Source organism: Mesoplodon bidens (assembly GCF_964165515.1).
Source record: "Mesoplodon bidens genome assembly, chromosome: 11".
Lineage (NCBI taxonomy): Eukaryota > Metazoa > Chordata > Mammalia > Artiodactyla > Ziphiidae > Mesoplodon > Mesoplodon bidens.
The window spans coordinates 57,484,902-57,498,299 of NC_138167.1; the positions used below are offsets into that span (position 1 = coordinate 57,484,902).

The 13,398-nt window shown below is 51.4% G+C and overlaps 1 protein-coding gene across 2 annotated transcripts; it reads left to right on the plus strand.

The window, feature by feature from the left end:
• The first annotated feature begins 8,660 nt into the window (after positions 1–8,660).
• On the plus strand, positions 8,661–13,276 carry ARSA (arylsulfatase A). 2 transcript variants are annotated; one of them, XM_081248644.1, is made up of 9 exons: positions 8,661–8,746; positions 9,151–9,401; positions 9,616–9,856; positions 9,937–10,155; positions 10,233–10,402; positions 10,705–10,829; positions 10,922–11,049; positions 11,293–11,395; positions 11,488–13,276. In XM_081248644.1, exons 2-9 carry the CDS (start codon positions 9,184–9,186, stop codon positions 11,805–11,807), a joined length of 1,524 nt encoding a protein of 507 aa, XP_081104770.1. In that variant the 5' UTR covers positions 8,661–8,746; positions 9,151–9,183; the 3' UTR covers positions 11,808–13,276. The 2 variants fall into 2 exon arrangements, with proteins under 2 accessions (XP_081104770.1, XP_081104769.1); XM_081248643.1 differs by having other exon boundaries at positions 8,672–8,836.
• Positions 13,277–13,398: the final 122 nt, after the last annotated feature.

The window sequence follows — 13,398 nt, forward strand, 5'->3', positions numbered from 1 at the left end:
AACTTTTAAAGAAACTGGCAAGCAGTTTTCCAGAATGATAGTACCATTTTACATTCCAGCTTTTCCCATCTCCTCCACATCCTTGCTAACACTTGATATTTCCTGTCTTTTTAATTTTTAGCCATTCTAATGGATGTATAGTGGATCTCCTTGTGTGATTAAATTTGCATTTCTCTGATGACTAATGATATTGAGCCTCTTTTCATATGCTTATTAGCCATTCACATGTCTTTTGTGAAGTGTCCATTCAAGTCCAGTGACCATTTTTTTTTTAAATGTGTAGATTACCTAATTGAAATTTTGAAGCTCTTTATATATTGTGGGAACAAATTTTTTGTAAGATACGTGTATTGCAAAAGTTCTCTAATTTTGTAGCTTCCTTTCACTTTCATAGTAGTTTCCTTCAAAGAGCAGAAGTTTTTTATTATTATAGAGTGAGCTTATCTTTTTTCTTCTATCATTTATATTCTGTGTCCTATCCAAGAAACCTTTGCCTCCTGCAAGATCATAAAATTTTCTCCTGTGTTTTCAATGAGAAGTTGTAGTTTTAACTTTTGATTTAGTTCTATGATTAATTTCAAGTTAATTTTTATTTGTGGTGTCAAGAAAAGGTTGATGTTTGTATTTTCCCTTTTGGGGTGTCCAGTTGTTTCATTCCATTTTTAAATTATTTTAAAATATTTTTATTTACATTGTTTTGCAACCATCACCACTATGTCCAGAACTTTTTCATCATGCCGTATGGAAACTCTGTGCCCATTAAGTAGTAATGCTCCATTCCCCTCCCCCAGCCCCCATAACCACTTTTCTACTTTCTGTCTCCACCACTATTTTAGGGACCTCTCAACACCATTTTTGAAGACTTTCCTTTCCCACTGAATTGCCTTTGCACTTTCTTTACTTTTCCTTTAATCTATATTTATAAATTTTTTAAATTTATTTATTTTATTATTATTATTTTTTTGGCCGCATTGTGTCTTCGTTGCTGCACGCAGGCTTTCTCTAGTTGCAGTTAGCGGGGGCTACTCTTGGTAGTGGTGCGTGGGCTTCTCACTGTGGTGGCTTCTCATGTTGCGGAGCACGGGCTCTGGGAGTGCGGGCTTCAGTAGTTGTGGCACGCGGGCTCAATATTTGTGGCTAACAGGCTCTAGAGGGCAGGCTCAGTAGTTGTGGCGCACGGACTTAGTTGCTCTGCAGCATGTGAGATCTTCCTGGACCAGGGCTCGAACCCGTATCCCCTGAATTGGCAGGCGGATTCTTAACCACTGTGCCACCAGGGAAGCCCTAATCTATATTTATATACTTTCTCCAATACCACACTATCTTAATTTCTATAACTCTATACTAAGTCTTGAAATCAGATAGTGTAAGTCCTACAACTTCATTCTTTTTTAATTTTGTTGGCTATTCTCGGTCATTTTCATTTCTATGTTTTAGAAGTTTTAGAATCAGCTTGGCAATTTCTACAAAAATTAAAAGCCACCTGGGAATTTAATTGGGTATTGCATTGAGTCTATAAATATATTTAGAGAAAATGGACATCTTAACAATATTGAATCTTCTAATGTTTGAACATGGTATGTCCCCCATTTATTTTGTTTTCCTCAGGTATCTCAGCCAGGCTTAGTAGTTTTCAGGGTTGCATTCTTAAACATTTTGTTAAATTTTCTCCTAAGAATTTCATTATTTCACATTATTACAAATGAAATTTTTTAATTTCATGCTGTAATTGTTTGTTGCTAGTATATAAAAATACAACTGATTTTTGTAGGTAAAATTTGTAGCTTATAACCTTGTTAAATTCACTTTATTTTATAGTATTTTTGTAGATTCCTTAGGATTTTCTACATAAATAGTCAGCAAATAGCAAAATACTTCCTTATTTTGAATGTTTATGCCTTTCATTTATTTTCCTTGCCTTGTGCAATGACCACCAGTACAGTGTCGTACAGAAGTGATAAGAGCAGGCATTCTTGCTTTGCTCTCAATCATCAGTAGAAAATGTTTGCTATTTCACCATGAACTATGTTATCTGAAGGTTTTTTTATAGATACCCTTTATCAGATTTAGAAAATTACCTTGTAGTCCTTGTCTGTAGAGAGTTTTTCATTATGAACAGATAGCTGACCCACTTAAGGAACATTTTGATACCTTACCCAATAACTGCTTACATCCTATTGGCCAGAACTGGGTCTGACTGCAAGTGAGGCTAGAAAATGTTCTTTCTTAGGTGAACACATTACTGCCTCCTAGAAAACCAGGGCTCTGTTAATAAGGAAGAAGGCATGATGGATATCAGAATAGGCAACTAGCAAGATGCCACTGTGGGTATACAATTCTAGATTAACAGTTATTGACATGCCACATTTTAAACTTACTATTCTATTGTCATCTTGTTGCCATTAAAATAAATATTGTTTTGAATTGTTATTCTTTCCGTAGGTAATTTGTTCTCTCTGGCTATTTTTCAGACCCTGTTGTCTTTAATATTATTCAATTTCAGTATGATGTGCCTAGGTGTTCTTTTAGTTTTATTTATCCAGTTTGCAATTTATTGTGATTCCTGAATCTGAGGAGTTATGTCTTTCATCAAATCTGAAAATTCTCTGCTATTATCTTTTGTAATATTGTATCTCCTCAGTATCTTCTTTAAAAAATATGTTAGACCTCATGTATGAACGTTGAAAACATGTGAAGGGAAATAAGCCATTCACAAAGGGCAAACGTTATATGACTCTACTGATATGAGGTTCCTAGAATAGGCAAATTCATAGAGACAGAAAGCAGAATAGAGGTTACAAGGGGCTGGGGAAAGGAGAGAATAGATAGTATTGTTAATGGGGACAGAGTTTCTCTTTGAGATAATGAACAAGTTCTGGAAATGAATAGTGGTGATGGTTCTACAACATTGTGAATATATTTTGTTAAATTATAAATTGTGAAAAAATTTTAAAGATTGAAAGTTTTAATATATATTAGACCTTCTCACTGTAACTTCTATAAAATGGTCTCATCTCCCAGTCTATTTTGTATTCAGTCTACCATCTTCTAGTTCAATAATTCTCAGCTGTGTCTAGTCTGCTATTAACCTTCCCATTGAAATTTCAATTATTATATTTTTCATTTCTAAAGTTATATTTCATTTGTTTTAAAATCTATCAGATTCTTTCTTTCCTTTAAGATTCTTTCTTTTCCTTTATCCTTTTTTTATGATGCTTTCTAACAGTTTCTCATTCCTTGTTCAGGTTTTCAACTGCATCTTTTACCTCTGAGGCCATCCTTACGTGTTTTGTGGTTTTTGGATTGTGATCTCATGTTTGGTTGATCTAAACTGTGGTAAGCTGGAGGGACTGAACTCCTCCAGAGGTGATTTGCATTTGCACCTGCTAGGTGCCTCAATGCTGCCAACATATAACCACTTCAACTCAATTCTAAACCACCCAGGTAGGGAATTCCCTTGTGGTCCAGTGGTTAGGACTCCACACTTCCACTGCTGGGGGTGCAGGTTCGATCCCTGGTCAGGGAACTAAGATCCTGCAAGCTGTGCAGTGACCAAAAAAACCCCATCCAGTATATATTTAAAACCCACACCCATTTGAAGGTAAAAGTCTGTACTTATGAATTCTGAAGGGAGATTTGATTTCTGTCTTGTGGTGAGTTTGTCACAAAATTTCTCATTTCTCTTTCCTGGAAAGGAGAATTTTTTTCCTAGCCTTTGTAACCTTTTACTGAAATTACAGGTCTTTAATAATCCTGACTTTATGTGGGTATCAAAATACCAACTTCTTATATTGTGTGGGCCCACATCCCTTTCTCTTGCCTTCTATGCAGCCATTAAAACCCAGAGCTTTAAGTTCCTGGTATTGAGAATGTCCCTGATATCACACTTGCTTACCTTGTTGCTTTTAGTTTCTACTTACTATATTTTACTCAGCATTTTCAGTGTTTTACAATAGAGGGGTTTTAGGTTATATTGTTGGAAATCTGTTTTTCTTATTCAGCCACAGCAGTCAGCACATAGAAGTGTTTAACGATTGTTTGCTGGTCAGATATTAAATGAATCAATAAATGAACAGAAAGACATCCTGCATTTTATTTTACTTTTTAAAAATAAATTTATTTATTTATTTTTGGCTGCACTGGGTCTTCGTTGCTGCACGCAGGCCTTCTCTAGTTGTGGCGAGAGGGGGCTACTCTTCATTGCGGTGTGCAGGCTTCTCATTGTGGTGACTTCTCTTGTTGTGGAGCACAGGCTCTAGGCACACAGGCTTCAGTAGTTGTGGCACGTGAGCTCAGTAGTTGTGGCTTGCGGGCTCTAGAGCGCAGGCTCAGTAGTTGTGGCGCACGGGCTTAGTTGCTCTGCGGCATGTGGGATCTTCCTGGACCAGGGCTCGAACTCGTGTCCCCTGCATTGGCAGGCGGATTCTTAACCACTGCGCCACCAGGGAAGTCCAACATCCTGCATTTTAAAATGTTTATTACACACACACCCACACACAACAAAGTATGAGGGTAAGGCACTAGGAATACAGCAGTGATCAAATGGGTCCCTCCTGGCCAACCACATCCTCTCATTCACTGAGAACTTCAGCACCCTGATGACAGGTCTTCTCACTCCAAGTTCTGACATCCTCCGTGTCTCTCCAAGTGATCCCTCACACCATGGCCTCCCAGGTCCTCCACCTCTCATCTCACTGACTGTAAAAGCTAGGGTTTAGGTGTAGATTATAGACCCACGTGCGGCTAGTTTGAGCAGAAAGGTATTTAATGCATGGAATTAGTGTCTACAACGTCATTGGAAGTCCTGAAAGCAGCGCTTACCCTGAGCTGCTAGAAATATACTCTCCTCCAACAATACCACAGAACCAGTCCCCTGGGGATTTGTTCTTTTTTGCCACAGTCAGCAAACTGAGGTGTCAGAAAGCTGATATTCCAACTGCTGGCTCCAAGAGACCACACCTCGGAGTCTGTATTCCCCAGCCCCTTTCGCATCTAGGTAAGGCCACGTCACAGAGTTCTGGAATTGGTTTGGGTAGAAATGATGTGCGCCACTCCTAGGCCTAACCCGTAAATACCTCCTGCTTATCCTGCATGCTCTCTGTTCACTCTTCTGCTGGCTGAATGTAGGCATCTAGGATGACCTTAAATCCACATGTCAAAAACGGCAGCACTTCCTTCAGCATGGACCCCTAAATGTCCACATGGAGCAGAGACTCACCCACCCCCATTCCTGCCTATGTTGCAAACTGGACTTTCTGTGAGCAAGAAATAAATGTCTATTGTATTGAGTCACTGAGATTTGGGGGTTTATCTGTTAAAGTAGCTGGTGTTTCCTCAACTGATATAGGAGACTCCACTGAGCTTTCCACCTTCAGAGTTCTTGTCTAGATCAGCAGGTAGAGTTGCACTGGCCAGCTGCTCAATATATCTGTTTGAATAATATGCTTGAGAACCAGGGAGATTAATACAAAATAAATTCACATAACCACTGTATCCATTGTGGGATGGACAGTGGCCCCAAATGCATGACTTGTCTGACTTCCAAAGCCCAGCTCTCATCAGTGGACTGTGGGGGCATCAGAATGTCCAAAAAGTGGGGCTTCCCTGGTGGGGCAGTGGTTGAGAGTCCGCCTGCCGATGCAGGGGACATGGGTTCGTGCCCCGGTCCGGGAAGATCCCACATGCTGCGGAGCAGCTGGGCCCGTGAGCCATGGCCGCTGAGCCTGCGCGTCTAGAGCCTGTGCTCCGCAACGGGAGAGGCCACGACAGTGAGAGGCCTGCGTGCCGCAAAAAACAAAAAGAAAAGAAAAGAAAAAGAATGTCTAAGAAGTGACATTCGCTCAGAGCCAGTGCCCAACAACCCCTCAGAGCCTGAGGTGTCCCTTCCCCTAGTGCATGGCCATCCTGGCCAAAGGCCATAACTCCTTGCAGCGGAGGCCAGGGAAAAGCCTTAGTACAGCCCTGGGTGTTTCTGCCAGGTCTTTCCCTCTGGCAGAGGGCTCCAGGTCTGTGAGTGACTCATGTCCAGGAACTGGAAGAGGAGCTGCATTGTGAGTCAAGTCTGGGCCATGTTCCCGAGACCCAGGGTCTTTCCACCACCAGCCCCGCCTCCACTAGTGCTGCCCTCTGTTTTTGTCCTGGAGGGTAACTCCACTGGCCAGTGAGCCAAAAATCTCTGAGGCCACACCATTCTGCCTGACCATGATGGTGACAATACCTGCCTGGCCATGTGGCTTCTGCCACCCTAGCATCTTTTCATCCCGTTTCATTTCTGTCCCACAGTGGCCAGCTCCTCAGAGCCTTGCAAGGGTGTTGCTACTTCCCTTCCTTACTCCAAAGTCCACCTCAATGTCTCAATGAGAGCATCCTCCAGGCCCTCACAGAGGACAGTTAGGGGACAACAGAGCAGGTCAAGCACAATACACTCCTATCCCTCTCTGTCTTTGGATGCCTTTTTCTGTATTAAACCAAAGAGTTTCCAGCATCTTGGCTTCATTCACATGGCCTGTCATGAGCACTGGTTTTAACCACAGCACAGTCAACACCATCCTAGCCCCTCAGATCCAGAACCTGTGCTCACTGTCAGTCCTGCCTGACTTAGGATCGTTTTCCTCCAATATCCAGGGGACAGGAATGATGGTTGCTGAGGGCAAAGTGGACGGAGCAGACCCAAAGGAGGAGGTGGAGGCCTGCACAGATGGTCTTCGGTGTCCTGGGTCCCCCACATCCGCCAGTCCCAAGAACCACTGCAGAAGCCCTTCAGGTGGGCCAAGTGTTCTCCATGAAGCGGCTGGCCCACCCCACTTACCCAGGGCAGGCCCAGGAAATGTGAGGCCCTCCCTTGCCCTAGGTGCCGAAGGAGCAGGCACGCACTGCTCACAGGGCCCCTCTCCTAACTGTGGGTGTTAGTTCCAAATTAGCAATGCCCAGAGCCACTTCCGCAGCCTGGCAGGATGCCTCGCACGGGGCTCTGTCCCAAGCTGACCCTCCTGCCGGCTCCCGCAGCAAAGCCAAGAAAGGCTCACATCTCCAAAAGACTCTGGCGCCCGCAGAGCTCGGCTCTGAACAAACACAGCTGGCAGCACATGCGCCCTCCCCCCCACCCAGAGGTCAGGGCTGGGCTGGCTCTGCTGTCCCGTGTGCACACACCAGAACGGCCTCCAGAGACTGCAGGGGAAAGTGCCAGCCATTTGCATAACATTACAACCACAGGCCGGCTCTTCCAGAGAATAAGGGCAGGTCCTCCGCTGCCTGGGGTACTTCCCAGCTTGCAGCAGAGAGGGAAGAAAGTGCTTTTGGTCGATTCCTTTTAAACTCCGATTCACAGCACCAACCAGCTGTGATAGTTCCAATTACAAGTTCAAAGGTTTCTGGGCCACGGAAAAACTTTCTGTCCTGGCCACCCACCCCATACTGCTCCCACGCACCGGCCCAGAAACCACACTGGAATGTGACACCAAGGGGGTGGCTCACCGGAGCCCCTTCCGTTCCCCACGAGGCCAGCAGCAGCCGCAAGCCCAGCCGTGTCCCTGGGAGTCGCTACTCTTCCAATTTTCTCCCCCACGCTGCCTCTCGTCTTGAGCTTTCATCTTTCACCAGCAAAATACCAGCTCCCCAGCCAGGGCTGCAGTGGAAACTGTCTTGGCCCCCACCCCAGTGACCAGAGGCCTTTCAGGGGCCCTGTCCACTCTCCCACTGGCTCCAGGGTCAGTAACCACGGGAAGCCCTCCCCAACCAGCAGCCCGCATCCTGCTCTTCCTGAGGTCCGACCTTGTGGGGGACCCTGAAGCCTGAGAGCTGCCCTGGGAAGGGCTGGGGGTGGGCGACGAATGTCCTAGGGGAGCTGCTGTGCGGAGGCGCTCTGGGGGAGTTACGTGGGGTGTTCAGCTGCACTAAGATACCCACCTAACCACCCCCTAGGGCGTTCTCTTACTTTGAAACAGCTAAACAAACTGCGGACCAAAAAGGTGAAGTCATTCGTCCAAAGCTGTGCAGTGATGGAGCCAGGACCGTCATCTCCGCTTTCGATGGGCCCTTCCCACTGGTGTAACCCGGACGCAGAGCAAACCCCAGACGCCCCTCTACACAGCACACACACGCCCCACCACGCACACCGCACATCACACACACAGACACATCACACACACACACACCCTGACACACAACAGACACACACATGAACGGAGGAGAAAAGATTGGGAAGAAATTTTTATCTCCTGTTTCAAGAAAAACACCAAAAGTAGTGTTGAAGGAAAAGCCAGCAGCCCGCGGGCTCCACGGTTTTTGTTTCGATTCGCTCGTTCCACACTCTCCCGGTTCAGGCCCCTTAAGGAACACACCGCGCGCCGAGCGCGAACGCCGGCAGCCCGCTTGCGAGCACCCCCCCCCCGCCGCCCCGCACCTGGCGCCGACTGCCTCGGGGCGCAAACCGGGTCCGAGCGCGCGCGAACGACCGCGCCGCCCCCGCGCGCAGGACGCCCCCCGCCGCAGGACCGCAACCCCGCCCCAACCCCGGTCGGAAAAGGCCTCGCCACACCCGCCGGGCCTGGCGCCCCCTGCCTGGCCCTGCGCCCCGCCTCTGGGGGAGGGCGCGGAAGTCACGGGGTCAGGGGGCGGGTCGCAGGGCGGGCCGGGGGCGGGACCGGGCCAGGCGGAAGAGCCAGCAGAGGGCACTGCTGCCCACTGTTCCGCGTTCGTCCCTCCTCGGCCGTGAATTGCGTTCGTCCCGCTTCGCGGGCCCCCGCGGGTCAGTGTCCTGGGACTTCTGCCCCTGATCACGAGCCTGGGCCGGGACCTTTACGTGAAGAGGGTCAGATCTCCGCCTAAGAATCTAAAGGTGTCCTGGCACTTGAGGGTCTCCAGGGAGTTAGATCCCAGGCTACGGGCTCCTGTGTTCTGTTGAGGTCAAGGGTCTCAGGGTGCGGAGTTCGCTGGGACTTCAGGAAAGGAGTTGTCTCAGGCGGGGGAGTATTTGTGTCTGGGGTCTCAGGGGAGGGTAGTGCCTAGGTCTGAGGTCTCAGGGGAGGGTAGTGCCTGGGTCTGAGGTCTCAGAAGTTAGTGCCTGGGTCTGGGGTATCAGGGGAGGGTAATGCCTTGGGTCTGGGGTTTGGGGATAGAGCTTTCTGGAACCAGTTTGCCTTCTCTCCCAAGGGTCCCTTGTTACAGGCCTGTCTGCCGTGTGCCATGCTGGCTCTGTGGACCCTCGCTGTGGCCTTGGCTGCTGGCCTGGCTGCTACCAGCCCACCTAACATTCTGCTGGTCTTTGCTGATGACCTGGGCTATGGGGACCTGGGCTCCTATGGACATCCCAGTTCCACCACCCCCAATCTGGACCAGCTGGCCTCAGGGGGTCTGCGGTTCACGGACTTCTACGTGCCTGTGTCTCTGTGCACACCCTCCCGGTGAGCAAGGAGACCGGGAGCCCTCACCCCAGATGCCCACCCCTGCCCATCCAGTTCCTCCCAGATTCACTCTGGGTTGCAGAGGGAGCAAGAGGGTCTCTATGTCTCTATGGAGCAGTTCGTGTCTCTTTGTTTTTGTCCTCTCTCTTCCCTTCTCCTTCTGTTCGTCTCAGTCACTTTTGCTCTGTCTCACGGACTCTGACTTGTCCTATAGGGCTGCCCTCCTGACCGGCCGACTCCCAGTTCGGATGGGGCTATACCCTGGCGTTCTGGAGCCCAGCTCCCGAGGGGGCCTGCCCCTGGAGGAGGTGACCCTGGCTGAGGTCCTGGCTGCCCGAGGCTACCTCACAGGGATAGCTGGCAAATGGCACCTTGGGGTAGGGCCTGAGGGGGCCTTTCTGCCCCCCCACCATGGCTTCCATCGATTCCTGGGCATCCCATACTCCCATGACCAGGTAGGAACCACAGAGGTCCTTCCCCTTGACCCTACAGCCCCAGCCCACAGCCCAGACCTCTGAAGGAGCTGCTCCCCCAGGGCCCTTGCCAGAACCTGACCTGCTTCCCGCCGGCCACCCCCTGTGATGGCGGCTGTGACCAGGGCCTGGTCCCTGTCCCTCTGTTGGCCAACCTATCGGTGGAGGCACAGCCCCCTTGGCTTCCTGGACTTGAGGCCCGCTACGTGGCCTTCGCCCGTGACCTCATGGCTGATGCCCAGCGCCAGGGCCGCCCGTTCTTCCTGTACTACGCCTCCCACGTGAGTGATCGTGGCCCCCCCCAGCCCAGGGCTGCCCGTGACCCCTACCTGCTGCTAACTCCAGTCTCCATCCCCAGCACACCCACTATCCACAGTTCAGTGGGCAGAGCTTTTCGGGGCGCTCAGGCCGAGGGCCGTTTGGGGACTCCCTGATGGAGCTGGATGCGGCTGTGGGGGCCCTGATGACGGCTGTGGCGGACCTGGGGCTGCTCGGAGAGACACTGGTCTTCTTCACTGCAGACAACGGGTACTCTGGCAGGGGGCAGAGGATGCTGGTCGATCCCTCACAGGGCCCTGGGATCTTCCCATCTTGACTGCTGGCCGAGGACGTAGTGGGATAAGGGAGTCTCGGGAGATGCTGGCCATATGTGGTGACACCAGGTGCATGTGTGTGGGAGGCTTGGGGGCCACGAGTAGGACAGGGAGCAGACAGGCACATGCTGGCCGTTTCTGGACAAAATGTGTAACTTAGAAGTCTGGGGCTGGGGTCACTGGGGCAGGCCAGAGACCCTGGGCCCCTCATCGCAGATAACCTCTCGTGTGTTCCAGACCTGAGACGATGCGGATGTCCCATGGCGGCTGCTCTGGCCTCCTGCGATGCGGAAAGGGAACCACTTTCGAGGGGGGCGTCCGAGAGCCTGCCTTGGCCTTCTGGCCAGGCCACATTGCTCCCGGTCAGTCTTCAGGCCTTCTCCTCCTGGACTCTTGGCCCCATCTCCCCAACCCTGATCACAAATGGAGTGACTGTACAGCCCTCTACCCACAGGTGTGACCCACGAGCTAGCCAGCTCCCTGGACCTACTGCCCACCTTGGCAGCCTTGGCAGGGGCCCCACTGCCCAATGTCACCTTGGATGGCGTTGACCTCAGCCCCCTGCTGCTGGGCACAGGCAAGGTAGGGCCCGTGACCTCATGACCCCAGCTCCCCCAACCCCTGCCGGGCCCCCCCAACTTACCCTCCCCGGGAGTGAGTATGGGCAGCAACTGAAGTCCCTGGGACCAGCCAGACCCTCTGTTGAGCAGTGTCCAAGTGGTGCCACCCCTGGGGCTCTCAGGTGGGCAGGGAGCCACTGCACATCCAGGGCCCAACGCAGAGCTGAGGCTCTGGGTATGTGCAGACCCCTGACTTTGCCCCCAGAGCCCCCGGCAGACCCTCTTCTTCTACCCGGCCTACCCAGACGAGGTCCGAGGGGTCTTTGCTGTGCGAAGCGGAAAGTACAAGGCACACTTCTTCACCCAGGGTAACTTCCTCTCCCCCAGCCCTGCCCACCCCTCGTAGCCCCAGAGCCTACACCCCCCCTTGCCCTGTACACAGTTGTGCCCCCCTCCCCAGGCTCTGTCCACAGTGACACCACTGCGGACCCTGCCTGCCATGCCTCTAGTCCTCTGACTGCCCATGAGCCCCCACTGCTCTTTGACCTGTCTGAGGACCCTGGTGAGAACTACAACCTTCTGGGGGGTGTGGCTGAGGTCGCCCCAGAGGCGCTGCAGGCGCTGAAGCAACTTCAGCTGCTCAAGGCCCAGTTTGATGCTGCCGTGACCTTCAGCCCCAGCCAGATAGCCCGGGGCGAGGACCCTGCCCTGCAGGTCTGCTGTCAGCCCAGCTGCACCCCCAGGCCATCCTGCTGCCACTGCCCTGAGCTCCAGCCCTGAGAGCATAGGCGGAGGCCAGCCCCACGCCCCTCGCCCCACCCAGGCATGTGATGGTTCATTGCTGTGCTGTGGGTGTGTAGAGGTGGTTTGTACCTGAGAATGCTAACACCAGCTGACACTTGTAGGTGAGATAATTCACATGATCCTTGTGATAGCCCTGAGCTACGTGTTCTGCCCATTATAAATGAGGAACCTGAGGTGTGGAGAGGTCCAGCAACTTGTCTGAGGTCACCCAGCCAGTGAGAGGTTGGCTCCGGAAGCTGCCCCCCTCCCCCTGGTGATTGCTTTTGTCAGTGCAGACAAGCGTGGTGGTGAGTGTGGGCACACCTCTTCACAGGGGCAACACTAGGTGCTTTTATGTGCCGGGACGGGGTGAGGAGGGGGCGAGGGCTTGGCGGACAGCAGACCCCGAAGACGCGGAGTGCCCATAAGAGTCAGGTTTTCCCCGGGGAAGAAGCACAGGAACTGGACCGCCCTGGCTGTTAGAAACCTGTCTGAAGGAGGGTGAGGGGTTACACGGTCTACGTGATGAAGTGGGCTGGGGAGCCCTGCCAGCTCTGAGGAAGGCACGTCAGCAGCTCCAGAGGCTTCCCTTCGGCCCCCTAATGCCCCTTCCAAAACTCTGCGTTTCCTACCTGCACACACATTTCCAGTCTCCTGGCTTTGCCTCTGCCCCCATGAGAGCCATTCCCCACCGGCAAAGTGATCTCTTAAAAACAAGCAGGTTTGGCTCCATTTGTGCTCAAAACCGCAGGCTTCCTATCATGCTCAGAATAGAACCCAGACTCCTTGGAGTGGCCCACCATGCCCCACCCCACAGCCCTCGTCCGTCAGCCCTGGCAGCTGGCCGGGTTACCCATCATCAGGGCAAGATGCTCATTTTTGACTCTGGCATCTTCTCTGCAGAGGGGCCCCCTGCCTGCCCACCCGCTGGCATCTGCGTGGTGGCATGTAGCCCTCCTGGGGTCCCCTGTGTGCGTACCGATCCAGGGCCACATGCTCCTAGAGCGGCTGTCACACCCCTCATGCTCCCTCAGCATTGGTTGAGTAAGAAGAGTGCTGTCTGGGTGCTCAGGACCCCAAGTGGGTGTCCTGTCCTCATGGTAGACCAAACAGCCATCCCCCTCCTACTAATGGTCCTCGCTTTTTCATTGGTGGGCAGAGGCCCTGTGACTTCTGAGGTACAGGCTCTCCTAGTCCCAGGAGGGTAGTAGCCAGTCTGAGCCAATCACAATCCAGTGATTGGTCCAAGAGAGGCGTGTGACCAAGGGTCCTGGTCAGTGAAAGGTCAGGGGCAGTCTCCTGGAACCCCGGGGTCTTCCGCACCACTCATCCTCCAGGGGTGGTGAGGACAGTGCTGCAGCATCACTGGCCCTGACCAGACATCGTGCACCTGCTAAACGAGTGTCTCCAGCCATGTACCTCCAGAGCTCACAATGTAAGAAAATAAACCAGCCTATTTAAGCCAAGTGCTGCTGGCTTGTCTATTACTTGCAGCTGAAAGTCTTGCTGGAATGACATGTGAACGGGACGTGTAGAGGGCATGTGTATGTGTGCAGGGGTCCTCCTGAGTGAGCCTGTGGTGTCAGAT